Raw genomic sequence first — 17288 nt, forward strand, 5'->3', positions numbered from 1 at the left:
CTCAGCAGTGCTGAGGGAGCAGGAGCTGCCTCAAGGCTTGGGAAGTGCTCCTGAGTGTTCTGTGCACACAGACATTCTTGGGCAGGTGTTCCCAAACCCAGCTCCTGGGAGCTCAAAGCCAACATTTCCTGTTCAGTTGAAGGCAAATTCTCTGCTCTGCTGCCTTTCAGAATTCCCAAACACCACATCCTGTAGTTCCCTGCATTTGGAACTAGTCCTGGCAATCTAAATTTGATTTGTCTTTTGTGCTTCTCTTTAATTGTGCCATTTTCATAGAACTTTCTGAAGGATTCCAGGACGTTTTCCCCAAGGTACAGCAGCTAATTTAGAGTCCATCTCTGTGTCCATACAGTTATAAGTATTTTCTTCCCCCTCTGGATTATTATGAAATAGATTAATTTCTTCTGCTATTCAGATGTCCTGTGACAAAGTAAAAGCTGATGCTCCACTCCTCCCTTGCACTTAACCTCAGTTCAATGTGTAAAGAACTTCCCAACATCTTTAAACATCCCCCTTATTGCAAAATACCAGCGAGATTTTGGATCACCATGGTGACTGAGTGGGTGTTATTTTTATTCTTTAACAATACATTAAAGAGTTGCAGGCAATTCCATGAGTAGTAGTAGAACATGAGCACTGTGGAGACCCAAGAAGAGGAAGCAGCTCACTCTGGTGCTCTGAGATATAAATAGAGCAGCAGAGCTAAAAATGCTCCAGGTTTGTATTGTCTTGGCTTGAAGCTCTGGAATGGAGCTCGTGACAGCAAGATGCCTCACCTACAGAAAACCTGCATATTCCTTAGCAGTTCTAAGGCTGGCTGGGGATCAGGCACTGCTGGGCTCCAGGTTTGTTCATTTTGTATCTCTGCTTTGGGGTACAAAGGGCTTCTGCACAGGCTGACCATGAACCTCAGTGGCCAGAGGGAGCCACTGCCTGGGCTGGCTTGGTGGCGTGCTGGGGCTGCAGCAAAGATGCACAGGGTTTAGATTCTGATTAGAGAGTAAGCTTTTAATTTTTCAGAATTTTAAGTGACTGGATGGCATTAAAAAAAAAAAAAAAGGATAAATGGATGCTGACCTCTGTGATTACCCTTAAAATCCTGTGTGTGTCCAAAATCCTGTCTTTAAAAACAAAAAAAAAAATCCAATATAACTGTACAAGGTCAATCATTCTGACTTCACTGCCTTGCAGCCCATGCCCTCCTGCTCAGAGCCTTGCCTGGGGGTGCCAGGCTGAAGGAAATCTGGGAAAAATCCAGAATATTCTTGACCTGACTGCATCTTCTTTCCCCTGGTCAGGAAGTGGGACTTCACTGGTCACTAATTTTTGATTGGCATATTCTTCCACCATTCTTTTTCCATTTTCTCTAAGAGAAAAGCAGATTTTTATTGAGAATTCCCTTCAGTGAAGAACTGGAGTTGATACTTAACCAGGTGAATCCTCCAACCTGAGGACAATTAAATGAAGACTGAAAGCTGTGAATAATAAAACTTTCAGACCTTAAGTAACAGGATTCAGTTTGTTTTTCTTTCTGTTCATAAATAATCCATCCAAAGTTCATTATTCCCCTTAGTGAGAAATAGTCAGAATGTTTCAATGGCACTGACTGGATCTGTACTTTTGGGTTTTCAGGCAGTCCCTTCCTGAAGATGCAGGGAGTTATTTCAATGCAGAGACAGGAATCCTGGAGGCCCCAGTGACAATCCTGATCGTGGACAAGGTCAGGGATTTTTGTGTTGTTGATTATCAGACTGACAATTTATGTAAATTATTTTAGTGAATTTTCACTTAATGATACCTAACTTTAGATTAGTTCTTTACTAATTGAGGCTCTGTGATAATAAAGATGCTTGAAGTGCTGATATAGATTTGATTTTTTTTCTTGTCTCATATTTGCAATATAGGAAATTTGATCCTTTCTCCTCGGTGCTGATCTCATGTAACTGTCAAGGAACAGAGGAACTTTTTCTTGCACTTTTCCTTTTGGATGACATTTCATTTAAATCCTGTCCTTACAACCCACAGATGGAGTTTTTATCCTGTTCTCTTGCATTTGTTCCAGGCTAAAAAAATTAATTTTACTGTCCATGCCATTGTTACTACTTCTGATTTGGAAATCAGCCCAGCACAGATCAGCTTTGGGTACTGCACGATCTATGAAGCTGTGCAGGCAAATGTCACCCTAACAAACAAATCCATCTTGCCACAGGAGTTTGGATTTGTGGGACTGCCAGAGGTATGGACTTATCCCACACACACCCCCTCTGCTGTCAGAATAGATTTCAGTGTCATGGGAACGTGTTCAGTGTGAGTGTAAATAAATCATGACTGTTCTTGCAGCCCCACGGGAATCCTGCTCTGGAGTTCTGTCCTGGAGTGTGGCAATCTCCCTCTGCCTTTGCCCCTCAGTGCAAACCCCTGCGAGGAGATTCTCCTGTTCCTCACCTTTTGCTATCAGAATTCCAGGGTTTTTACACCAAGAGATCTCCTAAAAGAACAGCTGGGACACTTTTAGCCCTAAATAAAACTGGCTTGGGGCTGTGGCTGTGGAATGTGCCCACTTTGCACCAAATTCCCAAAGGCTTCCCTTTAAAGTGCTCCTTGGAGCCATCCCAAGCCGTGCCTGGGCACTTTCTGAGTGGTTGGAAGTTGATGTGGAAGCACAAATTTCATCACAGGAGCTGCTGGGTTCATGTGGGCTGGGTCTCCTGAATAATTTTTTGGAGGAAATTTGTTCTTCCAGCTCCATAGAGCAGGGTGAGGTGATCACAGTGTGAAATGTTGGCATCAGAGCTGGAGGAACCTGGCAGTTAATTGGGCATTGTCCTGTTCTCAGCTGGCTTAGGGATTAAAATCAAGGAGTAGCTGAAAGAAATTGTTAACCTGAGCTTCATGAGAGCTTTACTGCCCAGGATGTGTTTCCTGAGGAGCTTGAAGTGTGCTGGGGACACTTTCTAGAATCATCTTCAGCTCAAGCACAAAGCACTGCCCAGCTGTGGGTGTGCAACTGCTCCTGTCCCTGCCTCAGACAGGAATCAGCTCTCAAAGGTGTGGGGCAACTGCTGGGATTTTTACCATATTTCATTCAGTTTTCTATGAAGAGTTAATAAACATTAGAGCAAGGTGATTTCCATAGATGGGAAGAAGCTGGGGAAGGGATTCTCCTGAAATCTGAGTTACTTTGAGATGACAAATCTGCCCCTCAGACTAAGACAAAAACTTCTCCCTGGAAGGTTTCTCTTTTCCTGACAGTTCCACATTTAATAACAATTTTTTTTTTTTAATCTTGCCAGTAATGTCTTATTTTAATTTATTAGTAAACTGATAATTTAATTAACAATTTCTTATCCTGCCATTTTGAAGTTTGTTGAAGTTCAACCCAATGATGGATTTGGAATTATTCTTCCCCTGGAAAGCCTGACACTGGACATAATCTTTAAAGCCACCAAGGCAAAGGAGTACAGCTTTGAGCTCACCTGCAGGACAGAGATCAACAGGTGTGTTCATGGATGGACAGCAGGGAAGTTAAATCTGAATTTCACTGGGCTCCCACTGCTGACCCAGCTCAGAGACTGAATCCCTGCCTGCCCTGGGGAGGTGAGGCTGGGGTGAGCACCTGGGGCAGGTGGGAATGCTGCAGTTGCAGAAGCTGCTCAGTGCCTGTTGGTTTCATCCTTGCTTTTCACATCTGCCTTCACTGAGGTGACTTTTCCCACCCTCCTGAAGTTTATCCTTGTCCCACACCAAAGCTCCTGCTCAACCTGCAGTGCTCTGCTGCTTTTTCAGCACAATTACTGAAGGGATTCTTTCTTGTAAAAATGCTCTATGCTTTAAGCCATTGCTACTGCAATAATGATGGCATAAACTTTGATTTGACTGGATGTATTTCCAGAAGTTCACAGAGGAAGAATTCAAGCAGGGACTCTGGCCAATTGTGCATTAAAAATAGATAGTATTATTGTTCATCTTTAGGCAAAATTCCCATTGCAAGCTTGAAATTCTGCTTAAATAGGGACTACAGGATTAGCTCCCTATTTTCCGGGCTGATTAAGACACTATTTTATGCTGAGACAATTTATCATGTGTTTATTTTTAGACAATTCAAGCTGTCATGCAAAGCAGTTGGAGTCCACCCACCTCTTGAATTGTCTCATTCCTTGGTTCAGTTTGCTGCTACAGCCCTGAACTCGGTGTCTTCAGCCACTCTGGATGTGCTCAACTCCCACGTGGATGGGAACCCCCTGACCCACCCCGTGCCACAGATTGGCACTGGCAGCCCTGGCCCAGCTGGCCCCAGTTCCTTTGAATTCCACGTGCCCCAGGACTGTCCTGTGACCATCACACCTTCTGTGGGAACTGTGCTGCCTGGGCAGGTAAATTCACCTGAAATGTTGGCTGTTCTGCCAAACCTTTGATCATCTGCATCCTTACAGAGGCTGTCACTTGTAAACACAGCTCAAAACATCAGTTGTTGTTAGAATAGCTGGAATATTTTGTATTGTTTAAAAGAATGTTTTAAATCAGGCAGGAGGGTTCAGCACCAAATCTGGCTAATGCCTTATGGGAGGGTGTGGTGGATTTCACAGGGGCCCCAGGACCAGGGAAGAGATGAGAATGTTCACTCCATGTTTCAGAAGGCTTGATTTATTATTTTATGATATATATTATATTAAAACTATACTAAAAGAATAGAAGAAAATATTTTATCAGAAAGCTAGCAAAGAATAGAATAAGAATGATAACAAAGGCTTGTGACTGACCAGACAGTCCAAGAGAGCTGGACTGTGATTGGCCATTAATTAGAAACAACCACATGAGACCAATCCCAGATGCACCTGTTGCATTCCACAGCAGCAGATAACCATTGGTTACATTTTGTTTCTGAGTCCTCTTGGCTTCTCAGGAGAAAAAATCCCAAGGAAAGGATTTTTCATAAAACATGTCTGTGACAGGAGTGCTCTGTCCCCAGTGTTGTCACTGTGATTTATGTGGAGAATGTTTAAATATCAAAGTATTGCCCATGTAAACCCAGCCCACTGCAACATCCTGGACTTCCAAAAATGCTGCAAGTGCCCTTACCCTGAGGATGCTGTGACTCCCTCTGAGCAGAGGTGACCTGGGTGTGCTCCTGTGGGGCTCTGCAGGTGTCCCAGGTGCCTGGGGCTGAGCTGTGCCCTGACTCCTCCTCAGAATCTCTGCTGCTCACAGGGACCCCAAGGTGTGTCACAAAGCCTCTTTTCTCAGCTCAACAGTCAAAGGAGTCAGAGCTCTTCATTTCTCAGTCTCAAGGTTGTTCATTGTTTCTTATCTATAAAATTCTTTCTCCTGTCCAGCCAAGATCTGTTCAGCAGGTCAGACAGAGGCACTCTGGTGTTATCTCTTTATACTAAAAACTTTGTGTACAATATTTACAATTCCTTCCCAATACCCGTCACCTGTGTTAGACACTGAGCTTCTACTCTAAACCAATCTAAAAGTGCCAACATCACCCAGAAGATGGAGGCCAAGAAGAAGAAGGAGAAAGGTTGGACATGCCCAGATTCCTCCATCTTGCCCCCTGAACCCCCATTCTAAAACCCCCAAAAATCTAATTTTCACCCTGTGATAAATTCACTCTCATTCTACTTAAACTTTCATGGCTTGTAATTCTTCATATAAAGGTTGATAATTGTTTTTTCCAAGGGCTAAATCAAAGGCACAGGGGTCTGGGGCTCTGTGCCAGGGTCTCTGAGCCCCTGGGCAGGGGCTGGAGCCCTGCAGGGCAGCCAGAGGAATCTCCTGGGGTCTGACATGTCCTGTGTGTGCTCTCACATTCCCAGAAAAGCTCCATCCGAGTGTCCTTCAGGCCGGCGCTGTCGGAGCAGCGCCTCAGGGAGGAGGCAGCGCGGAGGCTCAGCACAGCAGCTGTGCCAGAGGCAGCAGCACAAGTAAGGAATGCTAAGAACAGCACATGCTGCTGGTCTGCCACTTCCAGAGAGCTGTTTCTCTGGATGATATTTTTATCATAAAATTATTTGCATATTAATGAAGCCCAAGTTTGTCTTCCATGGGGGACCTGCCTATGAAGGATGAGAGTGTGACTGTGCACTCAGTGTGTGGCCTGTTCACTGAGCAATAATTTAATTTTGTGCTCACAATTATTCCTAGAGGGTTTTATTGCCAACTGAAATACTCTTAAAAAAAAAAAAAAAAGAGAAAAGAAAAAGCTTCTAAACTTCCTGAAGATTTACAGCATCCATGGACTTTATATGCAACCCCTAGGTCAGTTAATTTATGTGAGCACCTGTGGTTGTCTTGGATTGAGAGATAAACAGGTAAAATTCCTATGAGATAGAGACTCATCTGCTCCAAGAGGAGACCTCTTATTCTAAGAGGGAGTAAAATATCTCCATTGCAACCTAATTTTTAAATTTTACACTATTGGAAATTTGTCTGTAGTAGCTACTGTGTCTGTGGGCTGTCACCATCATCCTGCTGTCCCCTGTCCCTTGCTCTGTGTCACCTCCTTGCCCTGTGTCTTTGCTCATTCCTGTCTTGGTCAGATCCCCAGTGATCCCCCTCAGTCTCCAGTGGGCAAAAAGAAGAAAGATTCAAAGAAAGAGCAAAATAAATCGAGCGTTCCCATCTCCAGAGGAAGGACTGGAAGCAGGAAAAGCCTGGCTTCTGTACATAGCCCTGAAGAGCCAAAAGCAGAAGAGTTAAAGCCTGAGTAAGTCAACAGAAGCATCTTGTACTACACAGACAGCATTCTCTTTAGAAGTAGTTTAATAAATCTACTAAAGCTGTAGGTAGACAAGAAAGCAAACTGGAGAGGGAACAGCTTCAGCTGTGTTGCAGAGGCTGTTTCCAAAATTAGTGCTGCTTGTGAGCCACACAGCTGTAGCCTCTCATGTGAGGCAAAGAATCCCTTTATGCATCAGAAGGATTGAAGACTTCAAAGAATCTGTCAGGGAGCAGGAGCTGGGCTGTGCAGGGGTGGGGCTGAGCCAACACTCAGGGGTTTATGGAAAGGGCAGCAGCAAAGCTCAGCTTGGGCACCAACAGGAACTCCTCAAAGAAACCTCTTGGGAGCACAGCTACAGAACCAGCTGATGGCCCAAACCCATGGCACAGAGGAATTTCTGGTTTTAATCTGAGGGCTTACACAGTCCAGCACATTAGTGATGGTCAGCATCAGTGCTGGCAGGGAAATGCTGCTGGAAATGTGCATTTGAAGCAGTCCCTGTGCAGTGTGAGCACCTCAGGGAGAGTCAGCATCAACAGCAGTGCTGCCTGCAGCTTGGGACACTCACATGCAAAATCTGATTCTTGAGGGCCCTTGTAGAGCAGGTAATTCAGCTTCTCAGAGCCACACTTCTGCCCAGGCTCGGGAATCTGGAAGTATTCAGAAGTAAATACACACTGAAGCAACAGGCATTTGGCTGTGCTGAATGTTTTGACATCTTTACTAAAATCCCATGTTCATTGCAATCCATTAATTATAATTTTTTAACACTTTCAGCAGAGATTGTAAAAAAATTCCCTATTTTAGGAGTATTGCCTACAGACTGCATTAGAGGAATATGATCCTGTGTGTTTACATGTCACTGAAATGATGTAGAACTACTGGAAGACACTGAAATACTTGAAGTATTCAACCAAAGGAAATTGTATTGAGGTTTTTGCAATCTTTGGTGTAACATTTGTCATCTGGCTTCTTCATTTTTATTCTCTTTTGGCAACAAAAGCCAACCACTTTGTAGGGTGGTCCATTACTGACAGTCATTTAATTTCACTGTTACATTCCATTTTGAATGTGTGACTAAGAAACAATAATCACAAACAGCTCAGCAGATATTTATTTGATGTTTTTTTTGCTCTCTCACTCACTGAGATAATTCCTATTCCTGGATTCTCTAGTTCTGATGCTTATAGAGCAGCCCAGGCTTCCCTGACCAGGAGTTTCAGAGGGAGTTTTAACAAATACATCATCCCATGCTCTGTTGCAAGTGGCCATGCCAGTGGAGAGGAGGGCTCTGGGAGCTTAACCTGCAGGTGGGTGCAGCTGGACAACCCAGAGATGTGAGGGGGCAATGGTGGGCTTGCTGGTTCATTCATTTGGGGGAGAAATTTGTTTTCTGCTCTTAATTACTTCATAGCTCAGTGGTAGAAACTCATGCTCCCAGCCCACCAGTTGGACAAGAATCAAACACATGAATATCAAAGCAGCTGAAGAAATAATTGTGTGAACACTTTGAGGCAGCTGTAGCTCGTGTCTGCTCAGGCACAGTCGGTCACCCAGCCCTGTGCTGTGCTGTGCTGTCACCCCAGGGACAGGAGCACATCCCTGGCAGTGGTTGGTGTGTCTGTGCTCCCAGAGCTCTGCCCTTTCATTGCCAGCTCTGCCCTTTCATTGCCAGCTCTGCCCTTTCATCCCCAGCTCTGCCCTTTCATTCCCAGCTCTGCCCTTTCATTGCCAGCTCTGCCCTTTCATTCCCAGCTCTGCCCTTTCATTGCCAGCTGCCTTTGCTCTCTCTGCAGCCCTCACAACACCTTGTACCTGGAGCTGCACTGCCCTGCTGTGGCCCCTCCTGTTCTGATCATGTCTGACTCTGGGATCAACGTGGCCAATTTTGGGGACGTTTCTGTAGGTATGGAGTTTGAATTCTGGTTTGGAGTTGTTTCTCTCTGACTGTGAGTTCTTCCCAGCAGTTTTGCATTTTCAAAAGTCTGGATAGAAATTAGCCCTTAGTGGTATTTAGGTGGAAAATGAGGAGTCTTTGGCCAGTTGAGGCCCATGGAAGGGCAGATCTGATCCCCAAACAAGGGCCTGGAAGCTCCAGAAATGACTGGCCCAATCTGAAAGCATTTTGGTGAGCTTTGAGTGGTGCCTTAGCCATAGGCCTGGGATGAGTCTGGCTCAGACAGGAGCACGAGTAAGGGGGAGGAATGGGAGGGATGAGCATCCTCACTTTGGGAAGTGTTTGCATTCCTTGCAGGCCACAGAATGATGAAGAGAATTACAATAGAAAACATCTCCCCAGGGAAGCTGGAGGTATCCTTGTCTGGAGCACATGAGCTCAGCCTTCAGGAGGAACTGCTGGACACTAAAGCACCAGCTCATCTTCTCTCTTGAGTTATTGATCTCTCAAAAGCTTTTAGATGTTTAGTTCAGACCAAAGACATATAAACAATGTGTAGGATATATTCTCATATCTTTTTTCTCAATCTTTGTAAATGTTTTTCCTTGAGTTGCACTGTCTTAGCTGGGATTCTCAGTTCTGAATCCCAATGGCCCCTTCCTGTTGGTCAGAGCAGTTGGAACCCTTGAGCCAGGTGAAAATAAACCCCTCATCATCTCTTTTTGTCCAAGTGAGGATAAATGGGTGAGTAAAAGATACAAGGGCAGTGGAGAGGAGAGACAAAGTTCCCTATCCCACGTTTGGATCTTGTCTCAGTTCTGGGATGGTCCCTTGGGGGGTCAGCTGGAGGCCTGGGGGTTCCCTGAGCAGATGGACTAACCCAGGCACCCTCTGGGCAGTTCCTGGAGACTCTGGACATCCAGGTGGCACAGACCAACCTGAGCCTGCCCCTGTCTGGGCACGGGGTGGTGCCAAGCACGGAGTGCTCCGTGGGAGAGGTGCTGGACATGGGATACGTCATGGCCAGGGACACAGCGACTGCCACAGTGCAGGTAAGGCAGGGCTGAGCTGCAGAGCACAGCAGGAGCTCCTGGGAGGAGGAACACAAGACAAACTGTCTCCTCCCAGCTTCTGTCCAAGTGTGTCAATGACCAAAGCCCAGTATTTCATGCAGGGGGGGTTGGTGTGGCACGTTATGGGCAGCACTGATTGTGCCTCTGGTGGCATTTGGGGACACAGAGCTGCACTAATGCAGCAAAATAAATTCAGCCACCTTGCAAACGATGGATCTTACAGGCCTGAGAGTCAATTTCCTTCATGCCAATGCTGTTGTGTGAATGAATGTCCCCAGATAAAGAACACTTCCAGCATGACCCTGCTGTTCTCTGTACAACTGGAGTCGCTTTCACCAACACGGGACAGAGACCGGCAGAAAATCCCCTCCTTTCTCACATCCTCTCTGCAGAGAACTGAGATTGTTGGTAAATTCCTTTAATTCTTTCCTCTTTTTCTTCTGCTAAAGACTCAGGAGGTGTAAAGCAGCATCACTGTGTCCTCTTAGATGCACACAACTGTCAGACCTGGGGCATCACAGCCCTGAAATTAAAGATTTCATTTTGCTCCCCAGTAGGAGCTGTAGTAATTCTTTCAATATGGGGAGCTGTACATTTATGCAGCCTGAGCAAAAACCCACAAGTAAGGAGATCTTAGTGTTTAAATCTAAATAAACCCACACAGTAATTGCACATTAAAGGTTACATTTAAAGATGTCCAGATCTGTAAAAACACGTCAGAATATAGGAAGGGTTGGTGATGCTGCTTCAGTTCCTCTGGAGATTAATGCATCAAACTGATGGGTGGATGGATTTTTCTGGTGTTCCTAACACCCTGTTTTGCTACAAAGCCATGTATCAGCTCTTATTTATTTGCTGCTCCAACAAAAATTAAATGGGTTTAAAATTTATGAAGAAGTAAAATGGAGCTGTTCTCCTTTCTTATCTGTATCCTCATTTTTATTTACCAGGAACACAGAACTATAATGGCTTCAGTGTGTTCAGGGTCTCTCCAACAGAAGGAAAAATTGAGGCTGGGATGAGCCAGGATTTTGTGGTCACCTTCAGTCCTGATCATGAAAGTCTCTACTACTCCGACCGTCTCAAGGTTCTGCTCTTTGGCAAGGTGAGACAATCAGGATTATGGAAACAGTCTAAATATTGCATGAACCGATGTAGGGAGGAAAGGGCACGTTTGGGGCCCTCTGACATTTTTCAGGATTAGATATTCAGTTAGTAATCGAGAAAAACAGTGATGTGGGGTCCATCCCTGTCACTGTCACCCCACGGCACCGTCGGGAGGGGACAGGAGCTGAGCTCCAAGGGGCTCCTGCAGGGAGCATTGAGTGGCCGAGCAGAGGGGAGAGGGGAGCTCCACCTGCCCGGCAGGGCCCGGCAGGAGCAGCAGCACCGGGGAGCCGCTCCTGCAGCCGCTCGGTGCCGGTTCCATCTGCGGCGCTGCCCCGGGATGCTCCGGCCGGAGGCGCAGGTGGCCGCGCCGCGGGCAGCGCCGGGCCCCTGCCAGGACACCAAAAGTTGGTGCAGAGTGACCACTAAAGCCCAGCAGCAGCACTGCAGACGGGCTGGGCTGAGCCAGAGCTGCTGCTGCCCTTGCAAACTGTGGGGCTGCAGCTGGGAATGCGCGGGGCATAAACTGAGGGGGAACGGACACTTGAGCCAGTTTGGCAGCAGAAAGGTTTTGCCTCTTTTAGTGGTTTGTGTGTAAATGGTTTGTGCAGTGCCCTCCTGAGGCACATTTCCCTGGCTGTTTAGAACAGAAATGCCCAGGGGAGGTGCAGAATTCCTGCGTTAGAGCCCAGGATCACTGGGATCGTTCAGGTGGGAGGTGGTGCCGCCACCATTTGCTGGCGCTGCTGGCGTTCAGGTGACCTGAGCTGTCGCCTGCAGCCGGGATTTGCTGTCTCACCCAGCACACGGCCCACGAGGTCCGGCTGAAGGGGGCAGCCCGGGATCACCTCATGTTTGTGGAGGGGGGAGTGCCCCTGGACGTGCCCGTGGAGTCCTTGGCTGTGACCTCACCTGTGGCGCCACAGGAAGCCCTGGAAAAAGGTAAAGTGCCACCACTGTTTACTATGGAATAGGGAGGGATCAGACATGGGAATGTTCCTCTTCCTTTAAGAAAAAAGGAAATTTAAGGCAATTTTTTTCCAGAATCAGAAAAAATAAGCATTCTGTTACAGCATATATTCATAATACACAAAAATACCACAGAAGTTTCTCTTAAGGAAAGTTTTTCTCTTCGTTTGGATGCAGTTTTGTCTTAATGATGATCTTCTACCTCTGCAGCTTCTTTGAAAAAATGATTATAATGTAATACTACTATGAAGAATTAAGATGCATTTGCTTTCTGCCATTTCTCTGAGGTGTATTAAATGTTTAAGAAATTATTTCATATATAATCACATACCCTGGATCCTCCTGTTTGTCCTGTTATGAAACTTCTGGGAGTTTGAAGTTACTCTTCCTTAATTTCATGGGACAGGATGCAAACAGCTCCTGACTCCTGAGCTGTAAATAAGTCCAGGCACACACACATAAGTAGGAATAAAACACACAGAGGTGTGTGCCATGGGCTAGAAAACCAGCCTGGAACTTGATAAACAAGTAATAATTGCACTTTGCAATTGCAAATTATCCAAACCCTCCTTTTCTGTGAAAGGATCTCTTTGTCTGTGCCAGCTCCTGAGATACCACATCACTTTGTTTTGAGTCATCCTGCTGCAGTTTCTGTTGGTTCCAAAAGGCCAAAGGCTCAGTTTGACTGCCTCAGAGTTGACCTGGTTGCTGTTTGTTTAGGGCCACAGGAAGCTGTGAGGTCCCTTCTCCTGCTCCTGGAGTTTGTGGAGGGCTCAGCAGAGCCAGCCAGGGCAGAGATCACCGTGGGGGCCATTCAAAGTCCTCAGCTGGCAGCCAAGAAGGTGAGGGTGATAAAACCTGCAGGGTTGTGCCAGGTGCTGTGTGGGAGCCTGGCAGTGTGCAAAGGGCTGCTTGTTCCTTCTGTCCAAAATTCACAAATTCATAAAAAGGGCTGCTCGTTCCTTCTGTCCAAAATTCACAAATTCATAAATTAAAAAAGCAGCTTTCAGAGTTTCTAATGAATTTGATATTATAAAAGCACAGTGTTTGAAAAGCTTATTTTTCAGGGGCTAATATAAGGAATTAGCATTATCATACTAAGTCAGCAACAAACTTAATTTAGCAGTTTTCTTCCTCAATTCTGGAATGTGGAACTCTGAGCCCAGAACTGAATTACAGTTCTGTTATTTCAATGGAAAGGGTGACACAGGGACTGTCACAGTGGGTAGCTGGATTTCAAGGGGCACTTGGGGCAGGGCAGCCCCTGCAGCCCGGCTGTGACAGCGCCGTGTCCGTGCCAGGCCGTGGAGTTCAGCCTGGACAGCGGCCCCGAGCTGCCCCGGGCAGGCTTCGAGCTGGACGGAGCCAAGGGAGCCCTGGAGCGCGGGCAGCTCAAGCGCATCGGCGTCTCGTGGGTGCCACCTGCCGACCTGCAGGTGAGCCTGCGACACCGCTGTGACACAGCGCGGCTGCTGGGGGGTGACACAGGGAGGGGTGACACAGGGAGGGGGGACACAGGGAGGGGGTCACACAGGGAGGGGGGGTGACACAGGGAGGGGTGACACAGGGAGGGGGTGACACAGGGAGGGGGGGTGACACAGGGAGGGGGTCACACAGGGAGGGGGTGACACAGGGAGGGGGTGACACAGGGAGGGGGTCACACAGGGAGGGGGTGACACAGGGAGGGGGGTGACACAGGGAGGGGGTCACACAGGGAGGGAGTGACACAGGGAGAGGGTGACACAGGGAGGGGGGTGAGACAGGGAGGGGGTGACACAGGGAAGGGGTGACACAGGGAGGGGGGTGACACAGGGAGGGGGTGACACAGGGAGGGGGTCACACAGGGAGGGGGTGACACAGGGAGGGGGTGACACAGGGAGGGGTGTGACACCGGGCTCCTGGAGGGGTGTGACCCAAAGCTCCTGGTGGGTGTCACCCAGGGCTCCTGGTGGGTGCCCCATTTCCCTTCTACTGCCTTGTATCTGCTACTTCTGCCTTGTAGAGGTTGGATGTGATGTCCCAACAGCTCCACGGGGCTGTGATTGCCCTTCCTGATTCACCTCCTGGGGCATTCATGGGGCCTGGAGGCACTGACTCCCCGTGTGTGGGATGGCACAATGAGTAGCTGGTTCCAAAATTAAAAGATTTCTGCCATCGCAGCAGAAAGAGGCAGCAGAGTTCCTGGCAGGGTGAATCCAGCCTCATCCTGCCCCCTGGTAACCCCTGCTCTTGCTCAACCCTGAGCACTCACTGGGGGCTGACAGGATCCATTTCCTTCCAGCCCTCCCCGGGCACTCTGGGGCTGCTGCTGTGCCAGCTGCCATGGCTGTGACGTGGGGACAGGCTCTGTGGGGACACGATGCTGAGTCACTGTCACACCTCACTGGCTGCAGCATGAGCACCACTTGGGGACACAGGGGAGCCAGCACAGTGGCTGTCACCTGTCACCTGTAGCTATGACTGGTACCTGAACACCAAGATGTGAAACAGAGTTTAGAAGGTGATCCACTCGTGTCTCCTGTGTCCAGAAGACCAGGTTGGTTTCTGTGTTGTTCTCTCTGCAGACCAGTGACCCCCCTCTGGTGTCAGCCCTCCTGACTGTGAAAGGTGACATCACAGAATGCTACAGAGTCCTGCTCATGGCCAGAGTTGTGTCTGCAGCTGCTCCCACTGCCTGAGGGATCAGGCCAAAGGGAAAGAAGATGGAGGTTCCATTGCTGGGAGATCTCTGGTGGGACATGGGAGGATTTTGAGAGTGTTGCAAACAAGTGAGGGCAGCAGGGATGTGGGAAGGAAGGGCCATGTAACATTTCTGCTCTGTTTCACCCAAAATTCTCTGTAAACTCTGGTGCCAGTGGCTTCACTTTCCAGCTGACTCTGTGACAATAATTTTGTGTTAGAGGAAAGAATTCCTGAGGGCCCCAAGCAGCTACACCTGCTGTTAATCCCAAGTCTCCCAAAGCCATTCCACCAGGAGGAATATCTGGTTTACATCCACATCAGTGAGTTTCTATCCTTATCCAATTTCAGATGCTTTTTGTAGGATTTGGGAAAGCCTTGACTTTTTCTAAGACCAGAATAAAGTTTCTTATTCAAGCCTCCTCCAAATCATTTGGGGAGTCACTTTAACAATGTACAATCAATGTACAATCAAATGGGAGGAACATTCCTGTGCTCTTCCCTGGATATGGGCAGACACTTGCCAGAGATCCTGGCTGCCCAGGAACTTTGTATTTCTATATTTGCCTTCTGCTGAATTCTAGGTGAGAGCAGAATCCTGCTGTTCTGGGGAAGCCAGGGTGCCCTGCAGGTGGAACTTGTGTCAGGAAACAGCAGCTGGTTCAGGAAGCAGAGCTGGGGAATGCAGGGAGCAGGAAGGCAGCAGCCATTGGGCACAGGATAATCCTGTGCATCTCTTATCACACTCTTTCCTGAGTCACAGGCAGCCTGTGGCAAAGTTCCCTCCCCAGCACTCGAGGGCGTTGCTGCCCTTTGGCCCCTGGCTGCCAAATCCCTGACTCAGATGATGCAATCAGAAAATAGAAACCTTATTTGTAAATATCCCTGTGGTAACGAGGAACAAGCAGGGGAGCAATTGTCACAGGAACATTTAAAGCAGGCTCCCCCTTTGACAGAGGAGGTTTGTGGGAGTGAAGAGGGGGTTCCTTGTTTTTCCAGCCAGTGTTTGATCCATTGAGATGTGTTCTCATTTAATAATGGCTCGAGTGCCTGTGGAGTCACTTAACTCTTCAGTCTAAAGACTGCAGATGCTGAAGCAGCCCCAGTGTCCTGGGCTGGGCAGCAGCTGGGGGTGGCAGTGCCAGCCAGGGACAGCTCTGCCTTCCTTGCAGGCCCTGGGTGCTGCTGCTGCCACAGCTGGGCCTGGGGCTGGGCACAATGGGCTTTGTGTGCTGGCCCCCTGCAGCCCCAAAAGGGTGAGTAAATCTCACTACAGCCACTAAAAGCACTGCTCACAGCTCTGCCCACTCCACAGTCACCTCATGGCAGGGCACTGCTCAGTGAGCAAGGAAGGGCTCAGCCTGTGGGAGCAGCCCCAGGAGCTGCTTCAGGCACTGCATTTGTGGGCATCCAGTGTGTGAGGATCCTTCAGATTTCACTCCTGCAAACCAAAAAGTGATGGCTGAAACAAATGAGTCTCCAGACTGTGGTTATGATAACCATCCAGAGTGCTGAAAATAAGTGTTACATTATCTACCAGGAAACAACAGCCCTGTCTTAGGAATCTTCCACTTCATAGAGGTCAGGTACTGAGAAACAGCATCCAGAGGACAAAAAGAAGTAAAAAATTAAAGAATGATGTAAAGACAGTGACACTGGTGCCCTCACAGGGTTAGGCTGGGTAAGGAGCAGCTGCCACCAACCAGCTGAAGGCACCTCTGGCACCCAGGGGTGAGCAGGGGTGTCACCCACTGTACCTGCATCCCTGGGACTGGAGAGCTTGGATCAATATTTTCACAGGATTGAAGTGAACATAAGTTCTGGGTTTCTCTGGTCAAAGTCTCCACGTTTAAAATTCAGGATGTGTTTGTTGTCTCGGGGGAGGCTTGGACCAGGATAACAGGAACAGGTGGTTATTTCTGGAGGACTGAAAATAAAGTAAACTCTCCCTGTGAACTCCTGCTGATGTTCTGTAAAGCACTTATGGAAATCTGAGAAGGTTTTAGTCCCTTTCATAAGAGAAAAGCCTGGTGTTTTAGCTTGTCCTCAAAAATTATCATTCTTGGGGCACAATGGCTGCTCAGGATTGGGTTTCCCTCTCTTGGATTGCTTTGTTCTTTGGGGACACAGAGTGTGCAGTGCCAGCTCTCACCTGGGGCAGCACCCAGGCAATGAGACACAGAATGATGTGGAAGGGAAAACAAATTGTCTGCTGTGGAAAAGCAGAGCCCTTGGGAACGTGTGCCGGCTGTGCTGCCTCACCTGGGACACCACTACGGTTTCAAGAGCAGGAGCAGTTCCTGTGTCTGCACAATGTAACCCTGGGTGTTTCACTGCCATTCCATTGGCAGCTGCCACAGTAAGAATTGTCATGATGCAAACCTGCAATGGTCAGAGAGGCACACCTTCAGCTTACTGAAAATGTGGGAATTCTGTGAGGCTGCTCCTCCTGCCCACACAATTCTCATGTACAATGTGTGTTATGTGCAATGGCTTCTTGATGTTTTTCCAATGAACAGAAAATTGACTGGGACAGCTGAAGATGGAAACAATTCCCTGGTAACTCAGACACATGGAGCTGATCCAGGAGTAGTGAGTGGGTCTGTAGGGAATTCCCTGAGCACACAGGGAGTGCTGGTGTGTTCTCCTGGCATGGATCAGTGCCACCTCCCAGTGCCCAGCACAGCTCAGCACAGCTCCTGCAAGTTCAGCTCTTGGAAAGGCACCAACCCTGTTCAATTCTGGGCTTCCAGAGTGGGTTATCCACACTGGGCATTAAAACATGGAACCTGCTGTTTCTGTTCCCATATCACAAGACTCCAATAGGAATGGAGCTGTT

The 17288-nt window shown here is 47.9% G+C and overlaps 1 protein-coding gene across 4 annotated transcripts in view; it reads left to right on the top strand.

Moving 5' to 3' along the window:
* CFAP74 (cilia and flagella associated protein 74) overlaps positions 1 to 14878 on the top strand; it is a 38432-nt gene extending 23554 nt beyond the window's left edge. For 2 of the 4 annotated variants that reach the window (XM_071448868.1, XM_071448869.1), the window contains 17 exons: positions 1633 to 1720; positions 2063 to 2236; positions 3364 to 3497; positions 4097 to 4373; positions 5820 to 5927; positions 6543 to 6709; positions 7900 to 8034; positions 8521 to 8630; positions 8979 to 9034; positions 9246 to 9365; positions 9521 to 9673; positions 9973 to 10102; positions 10645 to 10799; positions 11605 to 11743; positions 12491 to 12612; positions 13072 to 13206; positions 14335 to 14878. In XM_071448868.1, the coding sequence (XP_071304969.1) occupies positions 1633 to 1720; positions 2063 to 2236; positions 3364 to 3497; positions 4097 to 4373; positions 5820 to 5927; positions 6543 to 6709; positions 7900 to 8034; positions 8521 to 8630; positions 8979 to 9034; positions 9246 to 9365; positions 9521 to 9673; positions 9973 to 10102; positions 10645 to 10799; positions 11605 to 11743; positions 12491 to 12612; positions 13072 to 13206; positions 14335 to 14448 (2317 nt within the window). In that variant the 3' untranslated portion in view covers positions 14449 to 14878. The remainder of the gene's footprint in view (positions 1 to 1632; positions 1721 to 2062; positions 2237 to 3363; positions 3498 to 4096; positions 4374 to 5819; positions 5928 to 6542; positions 6710 to 7899; positions 8035 to 8520; positions 8631 to 8978; positions 9035 to 9245; positions 9366 to 9520; positions 9674 to 9972; positions 10103 to 10644; positions 10800 to 11604; positions 11744 to 12490; positions 12613 to 13071; positions 13207 to 14334) is intronic. The other 2 variants (XM_071448872.1, XM_071448871.1) reach the window with 2 other exon arrangements.
* Positions 14879 to 17288: the final 2410 nt, after the last annotated feature.

Source organism: Agelaius tricolor, unplaced genomic scaffold, assembly GCF_023055355.1.
Source record: "Agelaius tricolor isolate 1412-34295 unplaced genomic scaffold, bAgeTri1.0.p SCAF_28, whole genome shotgun sequence".
NCBI classification, from domain to species: Eukaryota; Metazoa; Chordata; class Aves; order Passeriformes; family Icteridae; genus Agelaius; species Agelaius tricolor.